Here is a 25,746-nt window from a genome sequence, read left to right as displayed (position 1 = left end):
AAGTTGAAAGAGACTGTCGGCTGCCTCCGGTCAGACTGGAGTCCCTCTTTGATTTGGTTAGTAAATGACAGACATGCATACTTGGTGAACTCCATTTGGTTGCCAAGCTGGTGCAAACTAAGGTCAGTCAGAAGTGTTTTTAGGTCTTTCTTTGTACATGTGCTGTAGGAAGTGGATACACATCTTGGTTTTCTCTGTTTTTCTTATCTGCGGTGTGTGTGCATAACCTCAGATATTCATATAGCAGCATGGTGGGGTGTTGGAGGTAGATGCTTGTCGCAGGGGGGAGGATGCGGGCAGGGCTGTGATGTTTGGAGTGTGGTTTCCTGTTCGTCTCTCTTTTTAACCCACTCTCTCCCTGACTCCTTTTTTTTAATCGTGTCCCAGATATAACTGTGCCACATGATCGCTTTCCACACTCGTGGAAAGCCTTCTTCCTACTTGACGCACATTCACCGGCCCAGTTGCAAATCTCACTCAGGAACTTGAGGCCAGTCTGGAGGAAATGTCTACATCCCTTCATGTCTCCACATGCCTGCCCTGTGATCCTGAGTGTATTTTCTAGCCTGGCCTTTCTGGGGCCCCAGTGTTGTGGAAAGATTTCATTTAAGTCTCCAACATACCCATCTACTTCTTCCATTGCCCTCTAGTGTACTAGTAATACAAGAAGAATCTAGGTAACATGAAAATGTGTTTTTACAGAAGAGAAAACTTGAATGGTACAGAAAGTTACTTCATATATTTCATTTGTGTTTTTTATAGCAGGTTCCAACTCAGGGATGGTGTTGGTTCTGGATCACCTGGTAAAGGATGATGGACCTCTGTTGATCCAGCCTCAGCGAGAAGCTGTGACCAAGGAGGCCGACCTGGTTATGTCTCACTGTCAGAGGTCAGACTCCTCCGATCTTAGCACAGCCTCGATGCTTTCCAAGCCCAATCTGGATTCTGTGGCCTCAGAGAAAGGTCTGGGCTCAGCTTACAGAGCCCGGCTGGACTCTGGAGCCTCAGACAAGAGCCAGAGTTCCTCCCAGCGTGGTCGGCTGAACTCCGGGGCATCAGACAGAAGCATCAACTCCCAGTCCTGTGCCAGACAGAGAGTGGGCTCAGATGTCTCGGATTCATGCGTCAGACCCCGTCTGGGCTCCGAGACTTCAGACAGCATCGGCCTGTTGTCAAGGAAGCGGACGGTCTCTGGCACATCTGATCAGAGTGCGAGCATGTCCTCAGAGGAGCGGGCGCCATCGGAGGAGGCGGAGGTAGCCGGGAGTGAATCGACTTGCAGCACAGATTCAGAAACTGACAGCAGAAGCCGAGGTTCAGCCGGCACCCAAGCTGAGTCTAACCAGCAGGAGCCTGATGGGGCGGTTTTATCTCGGAGAGATCCCGTAAATGGCCTGCTCAGCGGGAAAACTGACATCCAGAGGCAAAAGGTGGAGTGTGTGTGTGTGCTTCAGGATTCAGTCATATTCATGAATTAACAACTTAAATTAAGTAATCCATGTTTTTGCACCTTTTTAAGCTACTCTGTCTTGTACTCAGGCTGTCCTGGAGTCTTACATGAATGCTTTGTGGTGCATTTGTCAGCTGTCTGTCTCTTTGAGCCCGCTGAACACTGAGCGACACACGCCGTATATCGTGACTGCGCCACTAGAGTGGGGTGCTGAGCTGCGTAGCCAAACTGAAGCGCACAAACCGTCCGAGCGCTCCTTTTTTCTTTCCTTCCACGTCATTATTCTTGACACGAAAGCCGACACTTCATTGTTCAGTGACACCCAGGTCACATCGGCATCCATAAACACTCCACTTCGAACTCCCGCTGGATGTTGTTTGACTTTTGTTACTTGGTTACACAAACAAACTGTGCACCTGACTTGTCTCTGTTTCACCTCAGCGGCGCTTCGGCCTCACCTGGTGTCAGAGAGGAGTACACAGCGTTAAAGGCCAAACATTCCCTCTCTCTCTGTTTTTCTGCACTGACTCTGTTAAACTGTTAAAAGCAAGATCTTCACATGGAGCGGGAGGGGGGCTACGGTGACCATGACGCCATCGTGTCGCTTCGCTTAATGTGTTTACTCAAGACTGGCCCCAAACTTTTTTTTATTGTTCCCCGTGCTATACAAGCTGATCCTCAGGCTCCTCGCAGTAATGTAAACACTCTGGGATCCGTCGTGGCCACAGTGCCAAAAAAAGAACAGATGCTCACATCTTCATGCCGAGTACAATGTTACATAATGAAAACACCACCAGTCGATTCTGTATTTAGGACTGTGTAGGTCAGGAGTCCCCGGAGCCGCCCATGTAGTCCTCATGAATGTGTATTTTTCGCTCTGCCCGTTGACCTCTGCTCTCCTCTTCTTCCTGTACTAATTGTTCTGTCGTGTTTTTGTTTTTTCCCGTGTTTAGATAACTGTGGGCAGTGACCTGTCCCGCTCTTATGGCAAAACAAGGGATTCTGGTAAGAGCCCTGCTCTGATGTATAAGTAGAAAGCCTGTCAATATCAAGCTAGATCATCTTTTTAAGATACTTATCAAGGAAAACCTTTAAACATTCATCTTTACATTTTCTTGAATATATCTGGAGAAATTCTCATTGAAATTATTGCTAGATCAGTTCTGAGAATTATGTAGGGGCTGTTAGGTTGACCATAAAGGAATGGACGGCTGGGAAGGGAGCATTTTGTTAATGCACCATATCTTCAGCGCTCTCTCCTAGATCTCATGTCATGTCATGTCCTACAAGCTGTGCTATAATTTTGTTTTCCTCTTAAGTGTCACATCTTGTTTCATCTTTGTAAGTATGATCCCAGTAAATATCATCTACTCTAATCCTTAGATATCCCAAACCATGAGCGTTGTACATATCACCTCTAAGTGAGAGAAACATTCCCTGAAAAGTCCAAAAATATAGGAACAATGAGAGGGTGAAGCACAAGTTAAGTCAAGTAAAACATGGGGCTGGAACAAAGGCTAAAAATGAGGAAAGAAAAGAGGAATAGGATTTGTAGAAAGCTTTTGAGGTGAAGGAGGGGGATTACAAGAGCAATAAGTTGTAACGGTGCTAAATTCAGCCTGGGCAGTGGAGGAGATCCTGGTTACTTATCTCTCCTGTACGGAGCTGTCTCTTTCTTTGATTTAAACTCCCCTCTTTCATTCTGTCTTCACAGCACCCGAGAAGAAAGCTGTTATATCGGAGCAGTTAAGTCGCACCACCTCTGTTCGTGATCGAATGCGCAAGTTTGCAGAACTTGAACAGAGTTCAAATGTCTCATCTTTAAAGAAAACTCCTTTGAGGAATGGTTCCTTCTCCAGCAGCACTGGCCATGCAAATGTCTCCAGAGCTACCGAGCTGTTTACACACTCAGCAGCATCCCTCAGCACATCTGAAGACAGGCCAGCACGGTCACGTGTGGGCTCTGCATCTGCATCCGTGAGTCAGGTCGTGCCTCAGCCAAGAGGCGTGGCTAACAAGTCTCTGTCTTCAGCTGACCAATCGCAGAGCTCCATGGGTGGGATGGGACATCCAGCTCAAAAAGATGCGCACGCCTCCGATAAGTCAAAGGAAGACGGGACCCCAGGGATAGCAGCTGGAGAAAAGGTCACCCAGGGAGAGGCAGACCCAGACATGAAGACCTTCCTCACCATTGAGATCAAGGATGGACGCACCACCACTTCCTCCTCATCAACCACCAGTAGAGGCAACATTATACCCATCACCCACATGACCCCACGCATCACTCCCAATGCCCTGGTGGGGCAAAGGCAAGGTAGGAGCATCAACCCGGAGCTCACTACGTCCTTAAATGGTCACCAGGAGCAGCGATGGTTGACATAGTGTAGTGTAGAGATTTTACTCTGAGCTACCACACACTAGTGTTTTTGTTTGGACTCATTAAGGTTGCCAAGCTGCAGCCCACGTTATTTCTAATGGACTATATGTCTTTTCTTCCAAATGTCAGCATTAATATCAGCCGCTACAAGGAGTAATCAGATTGAAGGAATAATGTCACAAGTGGGATAATGTCAAGGGGGGTTTTGTGCATCTGAAGAAGCACATGGATGAGTGGGGATAGATGTTAGAGCTGAGTGTATAAACGGCACGGTCGCACTGAATGGTATTTGTTAGAGCGTGGGCATGTCGGGAGTACGGAGCTGTGGGGTCAACAGAAGAGAACAAACTTGGACAAGAGAAACAGCAACTGGTTGTCTCAGACGAAACTCAATGGGAATATTGTTACAGTGCAAATGAATTAGCCTGCCCGCCCACACAGTACAGGCCTTTGTGTGTCATATTCTGTAGTTATTGTCTGCAGCACACTTACTTTTTACAGTCAGTGGTTTGAGTGTGAATTTTAAAATGAGAGAAAAATGCCATCAGAGAGGGAACACATTCACTTTGAATGTGGCTCAACATCTTGATAGTACACTCAGGACAGTATGTCGTGATGTAACAGAGACGAATTATCTGCATGATAGAAAAACATGTCTGGCATCAACTCAGCGCTTTACAGAAGCGCGAGCGCTACGGCTGCTGTTACAGTCTGTCCAAACAAAGATGTCTAAAGCTTCAGCTCTTCTCAGCGACCGGCATCTAAAACCCAAACAGTTTATTTTAAACTCAGTCTGAACACGTGCGATTCCAGCCCGCTCACCACTTACAGCTCCCTCGTACTCCGAGAGCCGCGCTGCGCTCTGTCACGAGCCTCGCACGGCTCTTTTTCATGTCATGTTCGCTTTAATGTTTTTAGGCTCCTTTTTTGGAATCCTGCCTGTCCTGCTCTGAGTAACAGCAGCCTGTTAATGTGTCTCCAGTTTCCTGCAAAAGCGCTGCAAACTCTCTTAAATGTAGACCGAGCTTTGCTGGTTTGCATCAGTCCTGTATTTTATGATATAGCTTTCATGTGTGCGTGTCTGGATGTGGGTGGAAGCGGGTCACATAGAAATGTGCACACCAGGCCAGTGAAGAAAGTGCTTATGTTAAAGGTGGTGCTATCTTCAGTCATTAGACTTGTGTGCTGTGTATGACACTGTAGTGGTGTGTGTTTGTTTTCACACCAGCTTAAGGTCTTACATTTCTCAAATCTTTGTTTCTCTGTTTCAGAGTTGACCCTCGGCCTAAGAGCCACGCCATTTAAGATCTCTTCCTCCAGCTTCTCCTCTGGACCCTCCATCAAGGTACAAACTGCCTTACAAAATGGTTTTGACAAATGGTCACAAAATTGTGGCTACACATAAACCTGACAGATCTTATCAAGTTCGTGTAACAGGCTTGATAAGATCTGCTATTAATTTATAGTTTGAGCTTTTTTTCATCTTCTGTTTTATTTCCAGCGGACCCAGTTAAATTGCACGGTTTCTGCTGCGTTTCTGTCACAACAATCACCTATAAGGTCTGAAAAGCTAGAGAGCCAGGGGAGTGAAGGACACCATGTGTAAGAAAAGGAGGGAGAGGAGGGAAGAACAGTGTTTATCAAACACAGAGCCAGTCACATCTGCCCTTGTAGGGTATATGAAAGAGAGAAGGAGAGAGAGAGAGAAAGAGGGAGGGAGGGAGGTGTTCTGGGTATTCCCGTTTTTCTCTGTAGGTCATGCACGCTGAAAATTATCCAGGAAATGTTTCCTAAATACACCTTCAGTGCTGTGCAAAAGTCTTGAACTATCCCTCATTTCCTTTTTGTAATTTTTAGAAAACCTATTTCTTCAGGCTTTCTAGAGATTTTTTTAAAGTTTTCCCTGGACATTGGCTACTTTTTCACTAATTATAAGGCCTTGTAAACATTCAAATGAACATTTTTTTTGCTTTTTAAGCCAGTTAACGGTGACCTATGAGTCGTTCAAGCATGAAACAACATATAACTCAAGGGATCAACCTGTGTTGTATCTAGACAACTTAGCAAATAACATTTCTTTATGAAAAATGCCAAAGATAACACAGTTTGACGGATATCAAATTATATATTTTTTTTATCAGCATGACTCCAAAAGTGCTATTAGCTGAAAACTTGGACTATCTCATCCTGGTGTACAGTGTCTCTCTTATCTTATCTCTTAAAAAAACTGAGAAAACTGAACAAGTGGAGGAGAAAACTGGAAGTCTTGGACCTAAACCCCCACTACAGCACTATCTGAAAGTCATTCCCTTACAAAATTGGAAAGAATCCAGGAAAAACCTGACACGGGACCTGAGAGATACGTCTGCCCCGTCAGCTGATCAATCTAGTGTGTGCCAAAGCTGCACTGCACCCATTTTCCTAGCAAAACATAAAGAAATGAGGTGTGGATCATTTGCACAGTGCTGCATGTGCACACACTGCACTGATTGGGTGGATTGGTCTTTCCATAGGATTGGAAAGTTACAGCAGTCAGAAATGACCAAACTATAACCTCTGAGATCTGGGAGAACAGATAAACTCCCATTTGCCCCATTTCTTAAATCCTTCACTCTACCATGAAAGGAAGCATCCTAGTTAATGGAGAGTGGGTGATTGAGAGAGGAAAGGCACAACAAACACTGTTCTGTTTACTCTTTAATGGCTTTGTGTCCCCCCTCCCCCCGTGTGTTGAGCGCAGTGGTAATCTGATTATGAGATTTGAGAGTAGGTTAATTAGGGCTGGGAAGAGGGTCCACAAGGCTGTGCCTGTGGACCCTCCTTTAGCATAACAGCTTTCTTATAAAAGACAGATTTTTGCATGAAGAAGATAAATCTTCTGCAAGATGTGAGGTTTATCCTAGCATGCAGGTAATGTCTTTAAGTGCAGCTGTGCATAGGATTACTTCTAAACAGTTACCAGACAACAACTGTGCTATCTGTAACTGTTGAGGTTGGTGGATCAGCAATGGGCTCCAGCGACACAGCACAGGTATGACTGCATGCTGGCAGCAGCAGGCAGTGGTTTACAACATCCAGACAGCTGCGTCGTAGTTGTATAAGTTTAACGTAAACACCTTCAGTGAGAAAGCGCAGAGCTGCATTAAGGCTGCTGCTGATATTTCAACAGCTTCTGCTCACCATCGAAGACTAAGCCTCAGTCACCACGCTAATGAGACTGAGAAAAACAACAGACACCGTTGGTTAAGCTGAGCTCAGAGGTTGGTGGGTTGGTTCAGGCAGATGCAGAGACCACCTGTTGCCTGACTTTCTCTGGTTTAGCTTGTGTGTGTGTGTGTGTGTGTGTGTGTGTGTGTGTGTGTGTGTGTGTGTGTGTGTGTGTGTGTGTGTGTGTGTGTAAGAGAGAGAGAAGGTGACATGTCAGGAGGATTGACCTTAAAGAAGCTTACCCACATACCCTTTTCACATTAGTGACTATAAGAGAGTGCACAGGATGGCATGCGTTTGAATAAACTCTTCCTGTTTAGTGATGTTAATTGACCAGAGTGGTTTTGAGATGAAACTGTGATCTGTTTGGGTGGTCTGGCCTTCACTTTGGTGGTCTAACCTGAGCACTTGCAATTTATTTCTATCCCAATAAAAGACGCTGATAGCATCGGCTTTTCTTTTCTAGACGATCACTTTTAAATCAGGAGCCATTTGAGAGACCGGTTAAGATCAAATAACAATGAAAAAGTCCAAATACTGAGTGACTTGTAGTTTTTTATTTCGGCTAAGTGCTCGCAGTGTTTCATTACAATGAGAGTTCATTTTAGGTGGTGGCTAATTAATGTTGGCTTCTGCTCTAAGTGATCGCAGCTGCTCCTGCCTGTTTTGTCCGCTGTCTGTCCATGCTGATCGCTGGCCTTGAACACAAGTACAAATGATGCCTTAGCTTTATAACCATGGCGATGACAGGACAGTTGGCCTTTCCAAAAGTCGCAGAGATTATTTCAAAGCTCTCGGTCACGCTGGTGGTGCTGCCGCATGAACGTGGACGTCTAGGCTCAAAGTCAGTGGCAGATTGTCTCGCTGTCACACAGAGGGATGAAAACTCTATTGTTAGCATGCTGTCGATCCATGACGCATGCTGGGTACACAACCGGTTCATGTGTGTCACAGATTTAAGCTTGGTTCACAGACCGGAGGGTAAAGGCTGGGGATGTACTTAATTAATAGAGTAGAGTGATGTCCTCCATGGGTTGGGCTATTGTTCCTGCTGCCGCTAAGCATTTGTATTCACTCTTCGAGCCCACGTCATTCTCATTTGCTTATCTTTAAATTCCAGCGACTGTTGCACTTTGTCAAATTTCTCCCCAGTTCCAGTCCTCATTTTAATCCTAGATTGATGCACTTTACTTTACGTCTTTATGTTTGTCATCAATGATCACATATTTATCATGAAATGCTTCTGTTCACACTGTGTTCATAGATGCAGTATGCACAGTACTATTTGATTTCTGTACTGTGGTGCAGCAAAACGCCTTTGAGTAACTTCATCTTAAGAAGTTTTAATTTAACACAGAAGTACTTGACATCAGCACTGGCTGATTTGACTTTACCCTTGAACGAAATTTTTGAATTGCTGTCCTTCCTAACATCCTTGCCCAGAGCTCTGAAAACAGGGCTTTACTTCATATCCACAGCATGTCTGGTTTTCTCATGGACCTAAATTCTTTGCCCTCTTCCCAAATCTGGAGCTATATCTTGAATGGTAATCATGCAAAATGGCTGAGCTGATGAATCAGGTTGTATTTTGTTAGAAAGCCTTTAGTAAAGGAGGTGTACAACCAGTGTGCAACTTTTTCACCTCAGCCCAGGCCTAGAGCCACATCTAAATGCCTGCTGCCTGCCAGTGGAGGTGTGAAGGACGTGCTTTAGATAAAAGGAAAGTTGAACTGGGAGGTGTGAGTTTCCTGACTTGTGGTCACTACAATTCCACCTCCCCCAGTGCCCCAGATCTAACCAGCTCAGTGGAATAACAGCGGGGCAGGAGATAAATATACACGCCCAGGGCACCTAGAAATGAGTAGGTGTGGGCTGCCTGGGAAACAGGATTCCCTGCATACTCATTGGTTGCAGGGGGGGGTATAAAGGTCATGCATTGTTTTCTGAGAGGACACTTCTATTCTCACTGAGGCATAGGACACAGCCCTGATCTGACACCTCAGGATAAACTTTTTGGAAACTTGTGGGTATTTCAGCAAAGAGGACATTGGCCAGTGTGAGTTAAAGTTTGTCTGGCCATGCCTGGAGTGAACCTGGACTTCCTCCCAGCCTCTCAGTCTCCTAAGGCTTTGGGAAGCCCAGACAGTGCTTGTGCTGAGTCTGGCCTCGAAGAAGTAATTGGGGACCTGCTTGCTCAGGATGAAGCTGAGGATGAAGAGGAGCAATTTGGTGTGAAGAAATTTGAGGCAACATTGCGCTGTGCCGTGGGGGAGATCCACAGTGACCTGCAAGCCTTTGGGAAGCGAGTGGATGCCCGGCTGGATGAGGCTGCGGCTGAGGTGGCTCCTCTGGCTGAGACAATGTCCAGGTTGCAGGAGGAGAACCTGAGACTGAGGATTCAGCAGGAAAGGCTGATGAGGCAAGTTGAGGCCCTGTGTCAGGTGATGGGGCTACCTGATCCATCACTGCATGAACTTTACAGCAAAGACTGCTCCAGTTTAATTTCTAATAAAAGCAAAACTTCATCCGGTGGTGCTCCATCCTGCATGCAAGAGACTGGGTCTGAAAAACTCCAGGATGCTTCCAGCTGCACTCCCCAACACTCTCTTTCCAGTGCACCTCAGGAAACCCAAGCACACCGTCTCCTGCATAGTCAGTTAAGTGTACCCCAGGAGCCTCTAACGCCCATCCAGCACTCAGTCTCTCTGTCTCCCAGGACAAACGCACCTTCACCGGCCCCTCACCCGCCAACCTTTGCTACGTGCCGCTCCCTCTCTGCTCCCTCTCTGATGGCAAACATTTCTCTCTGCAACAGCATGGTACTGCTCTGTTAATGATTCTGATCATGATCCCTTTAATTCAGATAAGCCACTTGAAGAATGGGACTGTCTTTTTGTGCCAGTGTTGCCAATACCTGCGGATCCGCAGACCATTAATTTTATGTGCCGCAGCAGCGATCCCGTGTTCAAACCACATACTCTGGTCACCTCTTTCAAATCTCTCAGTAAGCTTGACCGTCTCAGCTGACCGTCTCAGCTGCCACAGATTCTGACAGATTGTGTTTATGTGAAGGACTCCACCGCAGTCTGTCACAGAGGTATTCCTGTGCTGTAACACCATGCGTCTCTAATTGTGTCCCGGCTCGCATTCATGGATGCCTGCAAGTGTTCTGTTGAGTGGATGCACTTCCCGGCGGAGGGAAGGATGATTACATTTAGCAGCAGCCTTTTAGTTTGCCATCTGCAGATTGTGTGCCGTGCTCACTTTGGCAGGCACGTGAAGATAGAATTGAACGTTTGAAGTCTTTCTTCTGCTTTTTGTTCCTTTTCATTTATAAAGTTGGAATCACGAGTTAGAAAGAAAATGCAAGGAAGGAAAGCAGGTCCCGCAAAGCCACTGAAGGCGTTTTTAACTCGTGTGGCACAGTGTTTTTCAGAAAGGAGCCTAGTAGCAAGACGTCAGGTTAGAAAAGACTGAAAGGCTCTGATTAGATGTGGTCCTCACCTTGAGGCTTGTTTGCTTTTGCAACTGTGTAACATACCCTCTGTGTGTGCACTTGTAACCTTTCCAGGGATATTTTAAATTTGCAGCATGAGATTCAGTTATTGAACCATGAAGAGTCTAATCTTGTGGAGGCAGCTGGGACCGCCAGTCAACTACTTTAAGTCAAGGTGACTGGTTTCCATTAAGTGGTAATCCTTTCAGCAGACCGATGTGATAATGAGGGGTGATCTTATCTGATCGTGTTTCTGTATGTCTTTGCCCAGTTTCAGCTTATTTTGCCATTTTTTCTATTTATACTTTTTCACCTGGAACTGGTCAAAGCAGTCTCCCATCACAGAAAAAAAAAACTATCAAAACAGGCTTTTTTAAAATTCCACAATGACTTGGATGTTTATAGGTACACTTAGGCTTAGTTATACATGACTCGACCACAAAGGTTATCGGGGAGCTTCTCACCCCGTGTGCATTCCCCCTGTGGCCTGACTCAGAGACCTTGTCTGGCTGCATTGCCTCCCAGAACATTCTTCATCGGTCGCGGGCCTCTCAGTCCAGCCTGTCCCATGGGTCAGAACTCTGTGTCCAGAAAAGAGTTGAAAACCAGGGACCACCTTTGATCACCCAGTTCTGTGGCTGAGCTGGGCATTGTCCCTCCCTGCTGAGACCTGGTTTGGCTGGGGGACTTCAGTGGGCAGGACTCGGCGGCTGTGGATACAGATGGGACCAGCTGCCTGAGCTATATCTGGACCCAGAGTCGTTTACAGCAAAAGCATTGAGGCCACAGCTAGAACATATAGTCTGCCACAGGCATTCGGCACCATATGAACATGTAAAAGGAATTTGCTATAGGATTCATGGTAACTCTCAATAATGCAACACATTCCCACGTTCCTCAGCTCTGCTCCTCAGCCCTTAGGAGATATTTTTCCTCTGGACTTTTTTATATAGTAATGCGTTGTCCCTATTTTACAGTGAGAGTAAAGCATTGCATCTGTCACATAAACTCGGGTTGGCAGCAGTGTTGTATGATTAAGAAAAATCCATGTGTCAGCAGCACTCCATAAACTAGTGAACAGTAACTTGGCAGGGTTTCTTTTAGCCTCGTGTGCTTATTGTCACTCCCTCGCAGATCATCCCGCTGGAGCTGGCCTAGAGACAAGGAAGTTATTACTGGACAGGAAGTGTCAGACGTACTGTCCCTGCGATGTGTTAGAGCAGCCCTCGGCTTGTTCTGATTACATCTTAAATGTCAGCCACTTTCAAATAAGTTTTCTTTTTTACCCTCCTTCATTTTGGTTCTGGCTCTGGTTTAAGAAGTGTCCTCCCAGTAGCTCACTGATTTCCAACTAAGGTCACGGTTTTCTTTGCAGTCTATGATAATAAATGTGCTCCTGTTCACGCTCTGTGTTGTGTTACTGTGTTCGTTTTGCGCGCAGATGGAGACGGGGCCCGTCATTGCTTCTGAGCCAGTGTTTTCAGCTGTCTCGTCTGTCCAGCGTCACGTCCCACTCATTCCCAATGGCTCTGGCGCTCAGACCAAACCTGCTGAATTCTCCGGGAAACTAACAGCTGAAAAGCTGGCTGCGATCGAGGATGAAGAGCTCCTCGACAAAATGGTACGTCACGCCGGAGCCATAATTCTCAATGATTTAAGTTATTATTTCGATAAAAGTGTGTTTTGATTCAGGCGTGTGGAAAGTTTGTGCATTGACACTAAACCTTGTCACAGCTCTGCATTGTGTGTGTGCAGATTTGTAGCATAGAAAGTACCAATTGGGCAAATTTGCATAGAACGACCCCTCATGTTTCCATCCCCTCTTTCACAGCTCGATGAGTCAAAAGACTTTGAGGAGAGGAAGATGATCCGCGCAGCCATGAGAGACCTCCGTAAAAGAAAGAGAGGTAACATCATGCATCTTACTGTTACTCCAAACTGCATGAAGGCTTTCTTTTTAGATATTTAAAAGCAGTCAGGCCTGATGATTTCTAATTTTCATCTACTTTTTTGTTATTGTTTATACCTTATCTTGACACGTAATTGCCTTTAATTCTGCCCTCAGAGGCCATGCTGGGATGTACTCAAGAAGAAATGGGTAGGACAGGTGGTGTGCAGTGTGCAATAACAATTTATACTTGCCTGTGTTTGCCTTTTTGTGTGCACACACCCTGTCATTGTGAGACCACAACAATCTTAGATGTGGTTTGTGATGGAGGATATTATGAAATTTTTTGGTATCTTGCATGCATCCTGTGTTTTGTTTTTGGGTTTTTTAATGTGTTAAACACTCACCCTACAACAGTTAAGATCTGTTTTTCTGCGGGCACTCACCACGTGGTTTCATTAGGCACCTGCTAATGGTGAGCTCAGATTTAGAGTGGATGCGTCAGTGGATTCGGTGGAAATGAGCATGCAAAGGGTCCAAGAGGGCCTCGGTGATCTAGATATTAGACACAATTTAAGTTAGTAAATCATTAATACTGTGCAGTATGTGTAAATGCATGCGTGTTTTCTGAGAAAAACTACAGCCATCAGTGCAGGTACCAGCGTTTTCAACATCGCAGTGTGTATTTGCTCTCTGCGGTCTATGGTGTTTGCGCAGAACATCTTATTTGACAGCTTTGGCTTGCCTGTTAAGACTCCCACCTGTGGGTGTTTGTGTGCTCAGAAACCCTCACAGTCCCGTGGAAAGAATTCTCAAACATATTGCCTCAAATCTGGAAGGCCTCACTTAATCCAACTTTGTGGCAGTCAGATGAGGTCCTGTCAGCTTATTTAGGACCTCTTGTCCTCCTTCTCCTCCTCCTCTTTTTCCACTGACATCATCTCTCTACCATTCCCGTCTCCTCTCCTCCAGACCAGAGAGAAAAGGAACGCGAAACCCGCCTGCAGGAGCTCCGGCAGCAGAGAGAAGACCGGGTGCAGAAAGGTCGTGCCGGGGTCGGAGCGGGAGAGGTGGTCACGAGCAAGGTGGAGAAGTCGGCAGATGGGTCAGCCGTCGGCCAAATCACCAAAACGAACCGCTTTGCTCAGTCTGGTAGTCTCTAATCTTTCTTGAACCAGCATTTAACTGAAGTAAAACCAAAACAATAAAACCAATCTATAAACATTCAAAACAAAGACATTAGCTTGAAAGTAAAAAGAGTAAAATTGTGTTGCATCAAAAAAAATTGATTATAAAGACAGAGATGGGAAGAATTTTATAAAGAATGGTCAATTTTAAAAAGTTTTTGTGTGTTTTCAGATGATGGGAGCAAATCAACACGCAGTACTATTGTCGAGTCCAGTTATGTGCAGAAAACAGACAGTGAGTTTTGCTTGCTGGATTTACAAAAACACATTCACTCGAGTGCATTGCATTTTTTTTCTTAATCTTCTCATTAATGTGTCCGTGTGATTGTCGTTCTAGGAGGGACAGTCCAGTCAAAATCATTCAGCTTCACCTCTTCCACCTCCACTAACACGAGCAAAAAAATAGGAAGGTTGGTCACGAGGCATTTGTACTGTTAACTACAGCAGATTTAAACATCTGTGCACTCTCTCAAATTAACCTCCTGGGCTCAGTGTGTTCGACCGCGAGGACGACGCGTCGTCGCGAAGCGGCAGCGGCGGGTTGGCCGCCATCGAGCGAAGGCAGGCGGAGAGGCGCAAGGAGCTGATGAGGGCTCAGACGCTGCCGAAGACATCGGCCATGCAGGCCCGCAAAGCCATGATAGAGAAGCTGGAGAAGGAGGGAGGCGGGTAAGAATAAACAGAAAGGTAGTGCTACCAAAGAAAGAAAAGGAGCAGATGGAGGCATGTAAATATTAACACAAAACTGACTTTTCTTTTAGCCCTGGAAATCAGGCGGTGGCCAAGGTAAACAAAGTCCAGCGCTCCACCAGCTTTGGCGTACCCAATGCAAACTCCATCAAGCAGATGCTCCTTGACTGGTGTCGTGCCAAGACCCGCTCGTATGAGGTGAGCCAGCGATCCTCCACGCTAAGTGCTCATTTTTAATCTTGAACCTGAGCTGAGATGATACTTTGGGAAAGTTTCCACTGCTTATCCATCCCCGTCTGCGTATCTCTTTTGTTTCTTTTTCTTCGTCAGCATGTGGATATTCAGAATTTTTCATCCAGCTGGAGTAACGGCATGGCGTTCTGTGCCCTGGTGCACAATTTCTTCCCCGAAGCCTTTGACTACAACTCCCTGAGCCCGAGCAACCGCAGGCAAAACTTTGAGGTGGCCTTTAGCGCTGCAGAGTGAGTACATGCTGAAGACAGGTTCTTCCTAACATTTGCAGTGACTGTAGGAAACCAATGGAAGAACTACTGTGTTAGGCCTATAGGTGTAGAAGTGATGAGCCAGTTTGATTCGCTGCCCCGCTCCCCTTTATTCTGTGTCGCTGTATGCCGGCATTTGCAGACCAGTGGTATGGGAAAACTTCTCGACCGATGTCCTGCTTTCCCCCTTTCTCCCAGGTTTATCAAAACCCCACTCACGACTGAGCCCATTACTACTCTAATACCGCTGCCTCTAAACCTCCACTCTTCCCTCTCCTATGAGTAACCGCTCTGACACCCCAATCTCCTCCAAACCAGATCCCCACAGGCAATCCCACTCCAAACAGCAAACAGGTTAAAAAAAACAAACTTCTAAGCTCGCCTCTGTGCCTTGAGTCATGTCCCTCTATTTTAGTCTAAAACTCTTTCCTCTCCTTGTTCTTTTCTTTTTCAAATTCCTCTTTTATGCCACCAGTCTTCACTTTTGGTACCCCCACCCAGCTGTGTGTGCATCTTCACGTGCTCCCACCAGGATAATGTAACGCTGAGATATCTCAAGTAGCGAATCGTACTCAGCACTGTGCTGTCACTCAGCCACAGCCCCACCCACTCCCCTAGATCTTCTCACCTTTGTGTTGCACTATCACTCACCTCCCCGGGCACTCCAAATCCCCGCCAATAGTTTATGTTTACTATCTGGATCCTTGATACGCACTCAAACACACACTATACTGTGCACCAGTGTGGTTGTTTTTGTTAGTCACTCTGTCGTTGTAACTTTGGGGGTTTTTTTGTGTGTTTTTTGCAGAATCCACGTTGTTTTTTTCATCGTGTCTCGTATTTCACATTGATTATGGTTAAAAAAAACAACAACAACAACAAAAACATCCTCGTCTCAGTGCACAGAAAAAAACAACAGCAAACAAAAAGGCTAAATGAGCATCGCCTGGCGCTCATTTGACATTTTGTTTTGCCTTTGTGTGTGTGCGTACGTGTTTTTGTCACGCACTGTATGTATGTACTGAGATGTTCATGAAGCATGTCAGCTCATGGATATATTTGTGAACACAGAATGTAATGTGATTGTTTTTTCTTTGTGTTCTTTCTCACTCCTTCTGTTTTTGTTTTTCACTGGCTGCTCACTGCTTTCTTTTTTTTTTCCCACTCCCACTTCCTCATTTTCCCACACTCTCCATCTCTTTGTCTACTCTCTCCGTCCCGTTCCTTCTGTGTCTTTTTATCTGTCCTTTGCCTGTTGTGTTTCCTGTTCTATCCACGTTGTTTCTGTCTTTTTGGGTCCTTTCCTTCCTCTCCCTATTCCCTTCCTCTACCCCCTTCCCCCGCTGGCCGTGGGTGCAGGAAACTAGTGGACTGTCCCCAGCTGCTGGATGTGGACGACATGGTGAAGATGCGTGAGCCAGATTGGAAGTGTGTGTACACGTACCTGCAGGAGTTCTACAGGGGTCTGGTGACGAAGGGCCTGGTTAAAACCAAAAATTCCTCCTAAAGTTGCACCCCAGCTAAAACTGAGCCTATGGTGAGAGAGGGGACGAGCTTGTGAGGGAACCGCACACACTCTGTGGTTCCCGACAGACTTAAAATGTAAAACACAGAAAAACTCCTTTATTGGCTTCTTTTGGATATTTGATGCTTCATGTTAATCTGAAGCTCCAAAGTACCAAACATGGTGTGTGTGTGATAGCATGTGTGTATCTGTATTCTGAGACTATGGCTCAGGCAGAGGGCCAGGACCATCTGCAGATCAGTGCTTTAAAAGGAACTGCCGGATCACAACGTTTCAAACAGAGTTAAGGAAAAAAAACAGAGAAGGATGAAGCCTGCTTTGTGCACCAAGTTTTTATCAAGTGTAAGGTTACAGGTGTTTATGCACTTGGCTTGTCAAGCCTTGTAAAGATACTCTAATAGAAATAAAGTGCAGACTGATTTATGTCCACAGTTCCTGAAATTACTGAAAAAATGTTACGTTGTTGACGTTTATTATCTCATCGGCCCATCTGCTGTTTTTAGGTGCTTTTTCTCTTTGTGGGATTTCTCAGGGGTTAGAGTGTGAGGAGATGTTGCCACCTTGTGGTTACACTCTGCATAGCTCACACTGGAGGTCTCAGTTCTTAAAACTGTTTATTGAAATGCCCAACATTACCCAAGTTTATTTATACAGAGCTTTTAAAGGGTCCATAATGGTTTAGAGCAAATGTGCCAAAGACTCTAGCACACTAAACAGCTTTGGAAAATGTGAAGAGCAGCAAAGTTTCTACTGTTAAAGACCTCCTCCATGGCCATTTATACTATATTCATAGATAAAGAATCATCTATTTGAAAAAGAAAAAGAAACTTGTAGTGAACATGATGATTTCTCCTTCCCAGCTGGTCTTCTGTCTGTTCTGCTTTCTCATGCACGCTGTCCTGTACGCCTGTTCCTCAGGACCCACGCCAACTGCATGCCTTTGCTGGAGGTGGAAGACATGATGATCATGGGTAACAAACCAGACTCCAAATGCGTCTTCACCTACGTGCAGTCTCTGGTCAACCACCTGCGCAGGTATGAGATGTCCATGGGTCGGCCCTGTGACCTCTGACCTGTTTTCGGGCTCCTCCTCCCCCCTAACCTTCACCTGATGATGGCCTCCGCTCTGACAGCAGGCTGGGTCAAACAGTTGCACATCTCTGATGGTCGGCTTGGGGATTGTAAGCATGTGTGTATGTATCAGTTAAAATCAGCTTAAAATGTTTTCCGGCAGTGATAATGTGTGTTGCTTATTCTGGACACACACACACTGTCGACACAAAAGTCCAGTAAGAGATCAGCAGCAGCATGATTCTTAAAAAGACCCCTTTGTTTAAAAAAAAAAAAAAACTCCAAGTAATATTCAACAGGCAGTAGTTTGATCACATTGCTGTTGTACTGAGAAACGGCTCAAGAGAGAAAAAAGAAAAATAGTTTTCTAGTATTTGCAGTTTTTTGCAGTATTTGTACGTGCGTTTTTCTCTGCTACACTTTTGTAAGTACTGTAATGTGTTTGCACTTCTCTCAGTAATCTCACTGAAAAAGAAAAAACTTATTATTTCTATTCAATTTTGGTACTTTTACTTTTTTTTTAAACCAAACTCATGTTGCTTGAAGTGTTTTAATTAAGTTATTTTCATTTTGATGTAATTGATGAGTATAAGGATTCTTATTACGTGAGCACAGGGATTTTCTGCATTTGTTATTCAAATGGATTCAACATCGTTGCTGTAATCTCACTTTTCTGAAGTCCAAACAGCTACTGAGGACATTTACTGGACATTTGATCCATCCTGTATGACCACACCACCACCACCATCATCATCATCACCATCATATAAGTATGGATGAAAGATGCTAGCTGTTAAACTGAGGTTTGGATTTTTTTTTTGTATTTCGGTACAAAGAAGTCATTCAGCTGATTTGTGTCATTACTGGCTGTTTGGTGGACAGCACACACACACCTCCCACCACCGCTGCATTGCCCTGCCACACACATTCTCACACAGCTGTTAGAGGGCTCCTTATTTATGCTTGAGTAGTTTTTAATACGGTTAACGCTGGTGTGCACATCGTGCTTTTAAAAGGTTTTGTCGATAAGCTTAAGATGCCACAATGTTATTTTTTCCTGTGTGAAAGCCGGCTTTCAGTACAAACATGAGGATTCATGACTGATAACCAGCCAACTGTATATTTAACTAAATGTAGCTAAGAGGAAACGGGACAAAAATAATTTTAAATGAATATTTTATTTCACTTGTATAAAATTTGGGTTTCTACGAGAAGAAAATTTGGTTTCAGAGTTGATTTAAAAGAAGCTTATTTCTTAGATTTGAGAGATTATTTGAGAACTATCTGCTGCCGACAGAAAAAAAGCTTTCATGAAGCAGTGGAGTATTGTATGTGTGTATGTGTGTGTGTGTATATATATGAGAGCTAAAACACATTATTTCATTTTTCTGTGCACCACAGTTAAATGTGAAATAAACCAATTTGAGAAACAAACGTGTGTTTGTGTGGGATTATTGCTTGGAAGGCTATCCATGGTCCCGGCAGCGTGGGATATCTGCACACAAACACTCAGCACAAAAAGAGCCAGAGCACACTTCTTTTTAAAAATGGTTTACTTTCCATGCACTTGAGTCTTTTTGTGCGCATCAGCCCAACCCACCAGAACACGCAGCATCAACCCCAGGCTAGTCAGACGATTTTCAGCCTGAGGCTTCATTTAGTTTCACAGTAGGTCAGAGGCAATCACAGACACACAAAAGAGCTCAAGCTCATTACAACAGATGAAGACAAAATGGACAGTGGCGTAAAAAAAAATGGTGCAAATTCAGACTGTGGAGCGTCTACAAAGGCCTGCTGACGGGCTCATCTGTAATCTGCTAGGCTCTGAAATTACAAACATTTCTGTCACCTGTGATAATCAGCTGGTTGTGGAGCAGCTAAGGGAGCTAGAGGGGTACTGTTACTGCTGATGTCTACTCTTACAGGTCAGTGTGTTTGACTTCTGTGCTGGGCTCTGAGGAGCCACTCTCGGTGGCTATAGATGAAGCAGAAGGCTGGTAGGCAGGCTCATTTTTGAACGGGCTGTCTTTGGCAGGAGAGAAGCGGAACTCCTCCGGCACCTCGGCTTCGGCCTGAGCCTTCTTGTAGAAACCCAGTTTCCCCAGCAGCTCATTTATCTCAGAGCGGGTCATGTCAGACAGGGCGACGCGCTGCGGAGGAAACACACTTGTTATAAAAGGACCATTAAACTGTGCTCTAAACAAAAGACACTGATCTGCGATATATTAATAGTGCAGTAAAGCTGAGCTGAACATTGATGGGTTTAAAGAAACCTGAAAAAACATTAAACCTGCACAAATGAATTATGTGTCGTGTGAAAAGATCACTCGTGATGAAACTACAAAGCTCTGAAACAGTTTACATTTCTTTTGGATCCTTGTTACAGTTTTCTGGCCAATGTGCTGCTCTTTTTAATGTCATAACAGACAGTTGTATTTATACAACCCATTCAAAAGCATGGGAACTGGCCCAAAGAGCTTTCCAGTGGAGGCTGATTAACAATGCAAACATACAAGACGTCACAGGAAGGAACAACAGGTGCAAAAAAAAAAAAAAAAGCGATAAAGGCTGTTAACCACAACCACGGCAACAAATGCAGGAGTTAAGAAAAAATAAGGCTATATAAAAGATATGGCTGAAGTTAAAAACAAAATAACACCTGAGAACAGGAAAAGTAAAAAGGAGAAAAATCTGATTAAATCATAACAGTACTTTAAAATTTCAAAGAAGCCTCAGATCAAACAAAGTGATCTGCGAGTCATTCCACGGAAATGCTCCCGGCATTTACAAAAATATTACACTTGAAAAACACTTTAGGGTTACAATTTATTTCCACATTCAAATAAAACGTTATCCGAACTATTACATCTTCTCGAATATTCAGTTCAACAATTTTTTTTTGTTTGTTAAGTGATAAATAAGTTTGACCATCACAAAAATGCTCATCCCCACAGTCAAGTATAGTGATTCAATGCTGTATTTTGACCACAAAAATATGCTTTTTACCATTTAAAACGCCATAATAGGACTACCACATATATTTTAAACATGACACAACAAAGCTGAACTTATGTAACTGCATGAGAAAAGTCTATTGTTTTGAATTGCTAGTGGTAAGTGGTTTATCTGAATTCCTCTCTTATTTAATAATTTGAAGCTTTTAGTTAAAGTCACTGGTGTTACTCACTTTACTTTTAGGGAAGTGCAAAATACATAAATTGATTAAATGACAGAACTTAATGAATATGAGGTGACTGACAGCATGTCAGGTGACTGACATGCTGTGACTCCCAATTACACAAAAACATTACAAGCTGTTTCTGGAGTAAAACTTTAGTATTTTATGTAAATTCTAACTGTTCTGTATCATTATCAATCTTTTTATCAAGTACGTCTAATTTGGGTGTCTAATATCTCAGCAGATGGTTCACTGCGTCACTGTTTTTTTGTCACATAAAATAAAACATGTCATATTTGACCAGATAATTTCACAGCCATTGAATTTTGTTACACTTAAGGCTTAACATATGAAGGATTACTTACTTTTAACTGTATGAAATTAATAAGACAATCTGCTGATTTGTTGCACGATTATTATAACCGACTACGTGGCTGAAGAGCCTGAGGAAATAATATTCATTAAAACGCCTGAAGACTTGCAGAAGGAGTAAGGAAACACCGTTGAGGGAAAAAAAAAGAATCACAGCACAACCAGGCTTTGAAATTTGGTGGGAAAAAAGCTGTCATTTTTTGTAAATAAATAGTCAGTTAAGTAATAATTTAGTTCAAGTTTAAATGTTAGAAGTAAGTTCTTGTCATATCAAAGTGGGATATATCTGTAGAATGACCTGTGCTCTGCAGATTTCTTGTTTCCTTCTGAAGTTATTTTAATCCAAAAGACGGGAAAAGCTCAGAGCCTGCTCAGCGGTCACAGGACACCTGTTTGTCATCATTTCAGCTGTAATCTCTTCGAGTAATGATGTCAAATGTTGGTGGTGAGATGCTTTACTTCAGTTGTTAAACTGAATCTGACATTCAGCACAAACGAGTGTCATATTTGCTGCAAGTAAACAACAAATACAATTTAAAAAAGTAAAATAAAAGAAAGGCACAACACACACTTACGTCCAGCTCTTCATAATGATGGTTCAGGAGGACAAGCTCAGGGTCTGCGCCAGGAATGTGCTTCATCACCAGGTTATGGCTGAGGTGGTGCTCAGGGATTAAACAGCGTGCAGTTTATGAGCAGATATTTCTAAAGAGTAACAGTGCACTTCAGTGAAAGGATACTAAAGAGGAATATCCTGGATCACAAAGGCTTTGACCTGCAGACAGAGGTTTGGATTAGTGTTTTCCACTCAGTTTGGGTTTCAGTGGCAAATGTGTCAGGGATTATGTGAAACTCTAAACTAAAATGTTCCTCAGAGAGAAAAAACTTCTAGGCAGGAGTAAGGCTTTAGCCTGCCTCTGACCCCTGGCTCTCAGTGTTTTGTCACTTTTGTTCACATAACAGGGCAACTTGCCTCTCTGAGCCTGTTCAGCTGTCATCCACCACACGTCTGAGGAAAGACAACAACACAAGAAACAAGAAAAAGTTACATGCAGAGCTCGTGTTTCAGAAATGGGGCTTTACAAGAACTGGAAACATGATTACTGAACACACGTCATCTGCAACTGTAATGCATCTTTATACAGAAAAAAAACCATTTATGTGCTGGTATCACTGCGAGCTTTTACTTTGAAGAACGCTTAGTACGGCCCCAGGGAAGGCCACCCGACCTATTTTTGCTGATATCTGAGCCTCAGGTATAAGGCGTGACTAACACTACAATAACAACAGATCATGATTTGCTTCAGTGATGCTGGCAAGTAGGTGACTGGGTAGGTGACACCCTGGGGGAAACTGCACAGATCTCAAAAGAAAAAGGTGTAGAGTTTCAGTCTTTGTGCAGGACCGCCTGTTACACACCCTGTGCCCCCCTTTTAAGCTTCCACCAAGTCACTTTGTGATGACGATTTTAGGGTTACTAAAATAGTAACAATGTGAATTAGAGACCGTGTTCTTCATTAGATCGCAGGCCATTCAAGCACGGAGGCATCCATTCACCTTAGTACACATCTGTCCTGGTCACGCATGCGCCCAATCCAAAAATGTTTAAAAGCAGGGCACCCATTCACACGTTTAAACGATAATTGGCCCTGACACGATTATTTCCGTGTTCTTCTTTATGCGGAGGATTATGAAAAAATAAAGCCTTATGTTACCTCCACCCTCGCTCTTGCCAGCCCCTCCAGCTTCTTCAGATCCACATCATAAGCCGAGGCGCAGTGAAGTAAACTGGCCAACACGATCAGCCACATTTCTCCTGCTTCAGATCGAGGAGCCGCACTCGCTCTTCACCGGGACCAGTACCTGCAGATGATTGAAGGTAACCGAGCTATGGAAGAGGAGGGAGGAGAGATGATGAGCAGCTATGTCACGTCCGGACCTTTTGCCACGTCAAATATTTTTGTGGCGGAGAGAGGAGCAGGCGTGGTTAGCGCGCTCATTGGTTATTCCAGGCTTCCTTATGGATTTCATGCGCGCTCTATAGGCTGTCACAGGCGGTGTAATTGTAGAGATGGACAACGGAAAGAGCTCTGTTATTGTCTGCGTGCTCTTCTTTTTTTTGATGTCCTTTTGTGCAAAGTGACACATGTTACATTAATAACAGCATAATTTTAAATTCCTAAATGCACTGGATTATATGGTAGACTGATCCTGAAGGTGAACTATGCAAAGTTATTTAGTCTGTGTAATCTTGGATTTAGGAGGATTAAAGAAGATCGATTGTTGTAAAGGATTGTGGTTGAAAAACTCAGAGTCCCGTGAAGGAAATGTGATATTTACCAAGTCAAGGACTATTTAATGAGTCACAACCCTGTGTGGGAGCAGACTTTTCAGGTGTCTGATCCCCGCACTACAAAAGTTCTCACAGTGACCGGTGAGCGCTGAGCTCAAGAAATATTAGATCCGAATATGAAATAAATCCAACTTACTTGTATTTTACCTTCTTTCGCTGTTCTCCTGTTTAAATATAAAGGATAGATCTTCCTATATAAACATTTCTGGGAAGAAGAAAAACTGGAGCTGTTTGCTGTGTTTGCACTGCTCTGTTTCCGGGGTTAAAGCAGGTGACGGTATGTAAATCATTAGTTGAAACAACAGGAAGGAGGAGGACCTCCCCTTGAGTTAAGAAGGGTGTCAGGTTTACAATCTCACTTGAAAAAACCGTGGAAATAAGTTGCGCCAACATCAATGAGGTAAACTACAACTTCACAGCTCACCTCCCTGAACTCACTGTGCTGTTGATCAGCTTCTTTGTTTTCAGGATGTCCCTTTCAGGACTGCTGTGCTGAGACTTCTTACGCGTCAAGTGAAGCTCATTTGTGTGAAACTCGTTTATAAATAGACTTCACTGGTGCCACCGGTGACAAATAAGTCAGTCACAACACTGGGACAAATGTTATGTTTTTATTAGGGCTGGCAGTCGATTAAAATATTTAGTCGCGATTAATCGCATACTTATCAATAGTTAACTCAAGATTAATAGCAAATTAATCAGATTTGTTTTTTAAATCTGTTCTAAAGAAACTTCAACAGCATACTCTTCATGTTTCTAATACCCTTAACAGTATGGGAGTGAACAAATATACTTGCTTTATGCAAATATGTTTTTATTGCAACAATTCAAAACAATGAAAAGTCCAAAATACTCTTCAGAAAAACCTCAAAGGTACTGAATGCTCAAATATCTAAATTATCAGCACCGGGAAAAGATCAGGTATGCTATACCATGTTAAAACAACTCAGTGAGTCCGCTAAAGATCTTTTGTGGATTTATCTCTAAATATCAAAGTGGGTTTAGAAGAAGGAGGAATACTATGGATCCAGTTTTATGTTTGGAACATGAAGTTCGAAAAGCACAAACAAACAGTGAGAGTGTAGTTTTGATATAGAAACGGCCTATGATATGATGTGGAGAGATGGCCTACTAATTAAACTCTGTAAATTGGGTATTAGGGGGAGGATGTACGGGTGGATAATGGATTTTTTTAAAGGGGCGACATATTCAAGTGAGGATTGGGAAGGTTTTTTCTGAAAGGTTTTTGGTAGAAAATGGTACACCTCAAGGGAGCACCTATGTTATTTTCTTTGATGATAGATGATGTGTTTAATGATATAGAGGCAGGGGTGGGATGTTCACTTTTTGCTGATGATGGAGCAATATGGAAGAGAGGGGAAAATATAGAGTATATTGTGAAGAAACTGCAGGGAACAATTAGAAGAGTCAAAGAGTGGTCTTATAAGTGGGGTTTTAAATTTTCGGTTGATAAAACCAAGGTGATGTTTTTTTTACAAGGAAGAGAGTTGGTAAAGACATCAAGCTTAAGTTGTATGATCAAGAATTAGAAAGGGTGAGTAAATTTAAGTTTCTTGGATTGTGGTTTGATGAAAGGTTAAAGAAGACGTGAGACCTTTACATGCTGTCATTTGTTCAGATTCAAGTTCATCATTGGTCAGTCTACAGCATAGTCACTCACACAGTAGAGCAGATGCTTTGGCGGAAATTCAGCAGTCACTTTTCCGGATACATATGATGGGACTTGCAGTTGTGTTTTTATGGGTTCCAGCGCACTATGGAGTATGGGCGAATCAAAAGGCAGAGTTGCAAAGGAGGCCGTAAAACATGGAGTGGTTGACATGGCTGTTAGTTTTGGCCAAGCAGAGATAAGGAGTATGGTAAGGCAAGATATGAGAGCAAGATGGCAAAAGCAGTGGGAGGAGGAAAGGAAGGGACGTTGGTTGTATAAAATTCAAAGGATGGAGGAATGGTTACATCAGTGCAAAAGAAAAACAAACAATAAATATAAGAAGGGTAAGAAAATAAATATACACTTTAAGATTAGGAGATAAAAGTATCAATAACAATTTAAAATTTATAGTTTGAATTATTTAAAGTGACCTTTAAGTGATTTAAAGTGACCAGTGTAGCAGCTTGTAAACATTGAGCAGAATTCTTGAGAATAAGGAGTGTCCTAGACTAAGGATTGTGCATGCTGTTATATTTTTTTTTCTGTAGTAATATGAAAATGCATCAATGTTCATGCATTAAGTTAAGATAAATAATTAACTGTTTGTTACAGGTAGTGTTATGAAGGTCTAGTGTAGGTACTGTTAGCAGCTTCAAGCTAACCACAGTGCACGGCTTTTCCCAAGTCTTGGCCCTAAATAGCACAGACATAAACACACACTCCGTTTTTGACTCATGCATTTTTAAGTACCAGTGAGACTCATGAGGTACCCTCAGG

General features: G+C 43.6%; 2 protein-coding genes across 3 annotated transcripts in view; one reads left to right on the top strand and one right to left on the bottom strand.

The window, feature by feature from the left end:
- smtnb (smoothelin b) overlaps positions 1-18,828 on the top strand; it is a 49,384-nt gene extending 30,556 nt beyond the window's left edge. The window contains exons 8-21 of the mRNA XM_086314386.1: positions 766-1,430; positions 2,404-2,455; positions 3,165-3,764; positions 5,099-5,172; positions 11,972-12,151; positions 12,362-12,437; positions 12,596-12,628; positions 13,391-13,570; positions 13,778-13,840; positions 13,943-14,015; positions 14,098-14,274; positions 14,367-14,493; positions 14,626-14,777; positions 17,242-18,828. Coding sequence (XP_086170512.1) covers positions 766-1,430; positions 2,404-2,455; positions 3,165-3,764; positions 5,099-5,172; positions 11,972-12,151; positions 12,362-12,437; positions 12,596-12,628; positions 13,391-13,570; positions 13,778-13,840; positions 13,943-14,015; positions 14,098-14,274; positions 14,367-14,493; positions 14,626-14,777; positions 17,242-17,395 — 2,606 coding nt within the window. The 3' untranslated portion in view covers positions 17,396-18,828. The remainder of the gene's footprint in view (positions 1-765; positions 1,431-2,403; positions 2,456-3,164; positions 3,765-5,098; positions 5,173-11,971; positions 12,152-12,361; positions 12,438-12,595; positions 12,629-13,390; positions 13,571-13,777; positions 13,841-13,942; positions 14,016-14,097; positions 14,275-14,366; positions 14,494-14,625; positions 14,778-17,241) is intronic.
- selenom (selenoprotein M) lies at positions 18,577-23,579 on the bottom strand. Of its 2 annotated transcripts, none has more exons than XM_086314388.1 (6): positions 23,445-23,579; positions 22,660-22,832; positions 21,918-21,953; positions 21,685-21,719; positions 21,520-21,598; positions 18,577-19,544 (listed from the first exon to the last, which is right to left on the bottom strand). In XM_086314388.1, the coding sequence occupies exons 2-6, from the start codon at positions 22,753-22,755 to the stop codon at positions 19,314-19,316; spliced, it is 477 nt and encodes a 158-aa protein (XP_086170514.1). In that variant the 5' UTR covers positions 22,756-22,832; positions 23,445-23,579; the 3' UTR covers positions 18,577-19,313. The 2 variants fall into 2 exon arrangements, with proteins under 2 accessions (XP_086170514.1, XP_086170513.1); XM_086314387.1 differs by having other exon boundaries at positions 23,434-23,564.
- Positions 23,580-25,746: the final 2,167 nt, after the last annotated feature.

This window comes from Aulonocara sp. 'chitande type north' Nkhata Bay, linkage group LG12 (assembly GCF_057382095.1).
Source record: "Aulonocara sp. 'chitande type north' Nkhata Bay isolate Kocher_YH1m ecotype deep benthic linkage group LG12, A_spYH_male_GT1.1, whole genome shotgun sequence".
Lineage (NCBI taxonomy): Eukaryota > Metazoa > Chordata > Actinopteri > Cichliformes > Cichlidae > Aulonocara > Aulonocara sp. 'chitande type north' Nkhata Bay.
The sequence above is the reverse complement of the archived record's forward strand: the minus strand, read 5'-3'. Positions and strand labels throughout refer to the sequence as shown.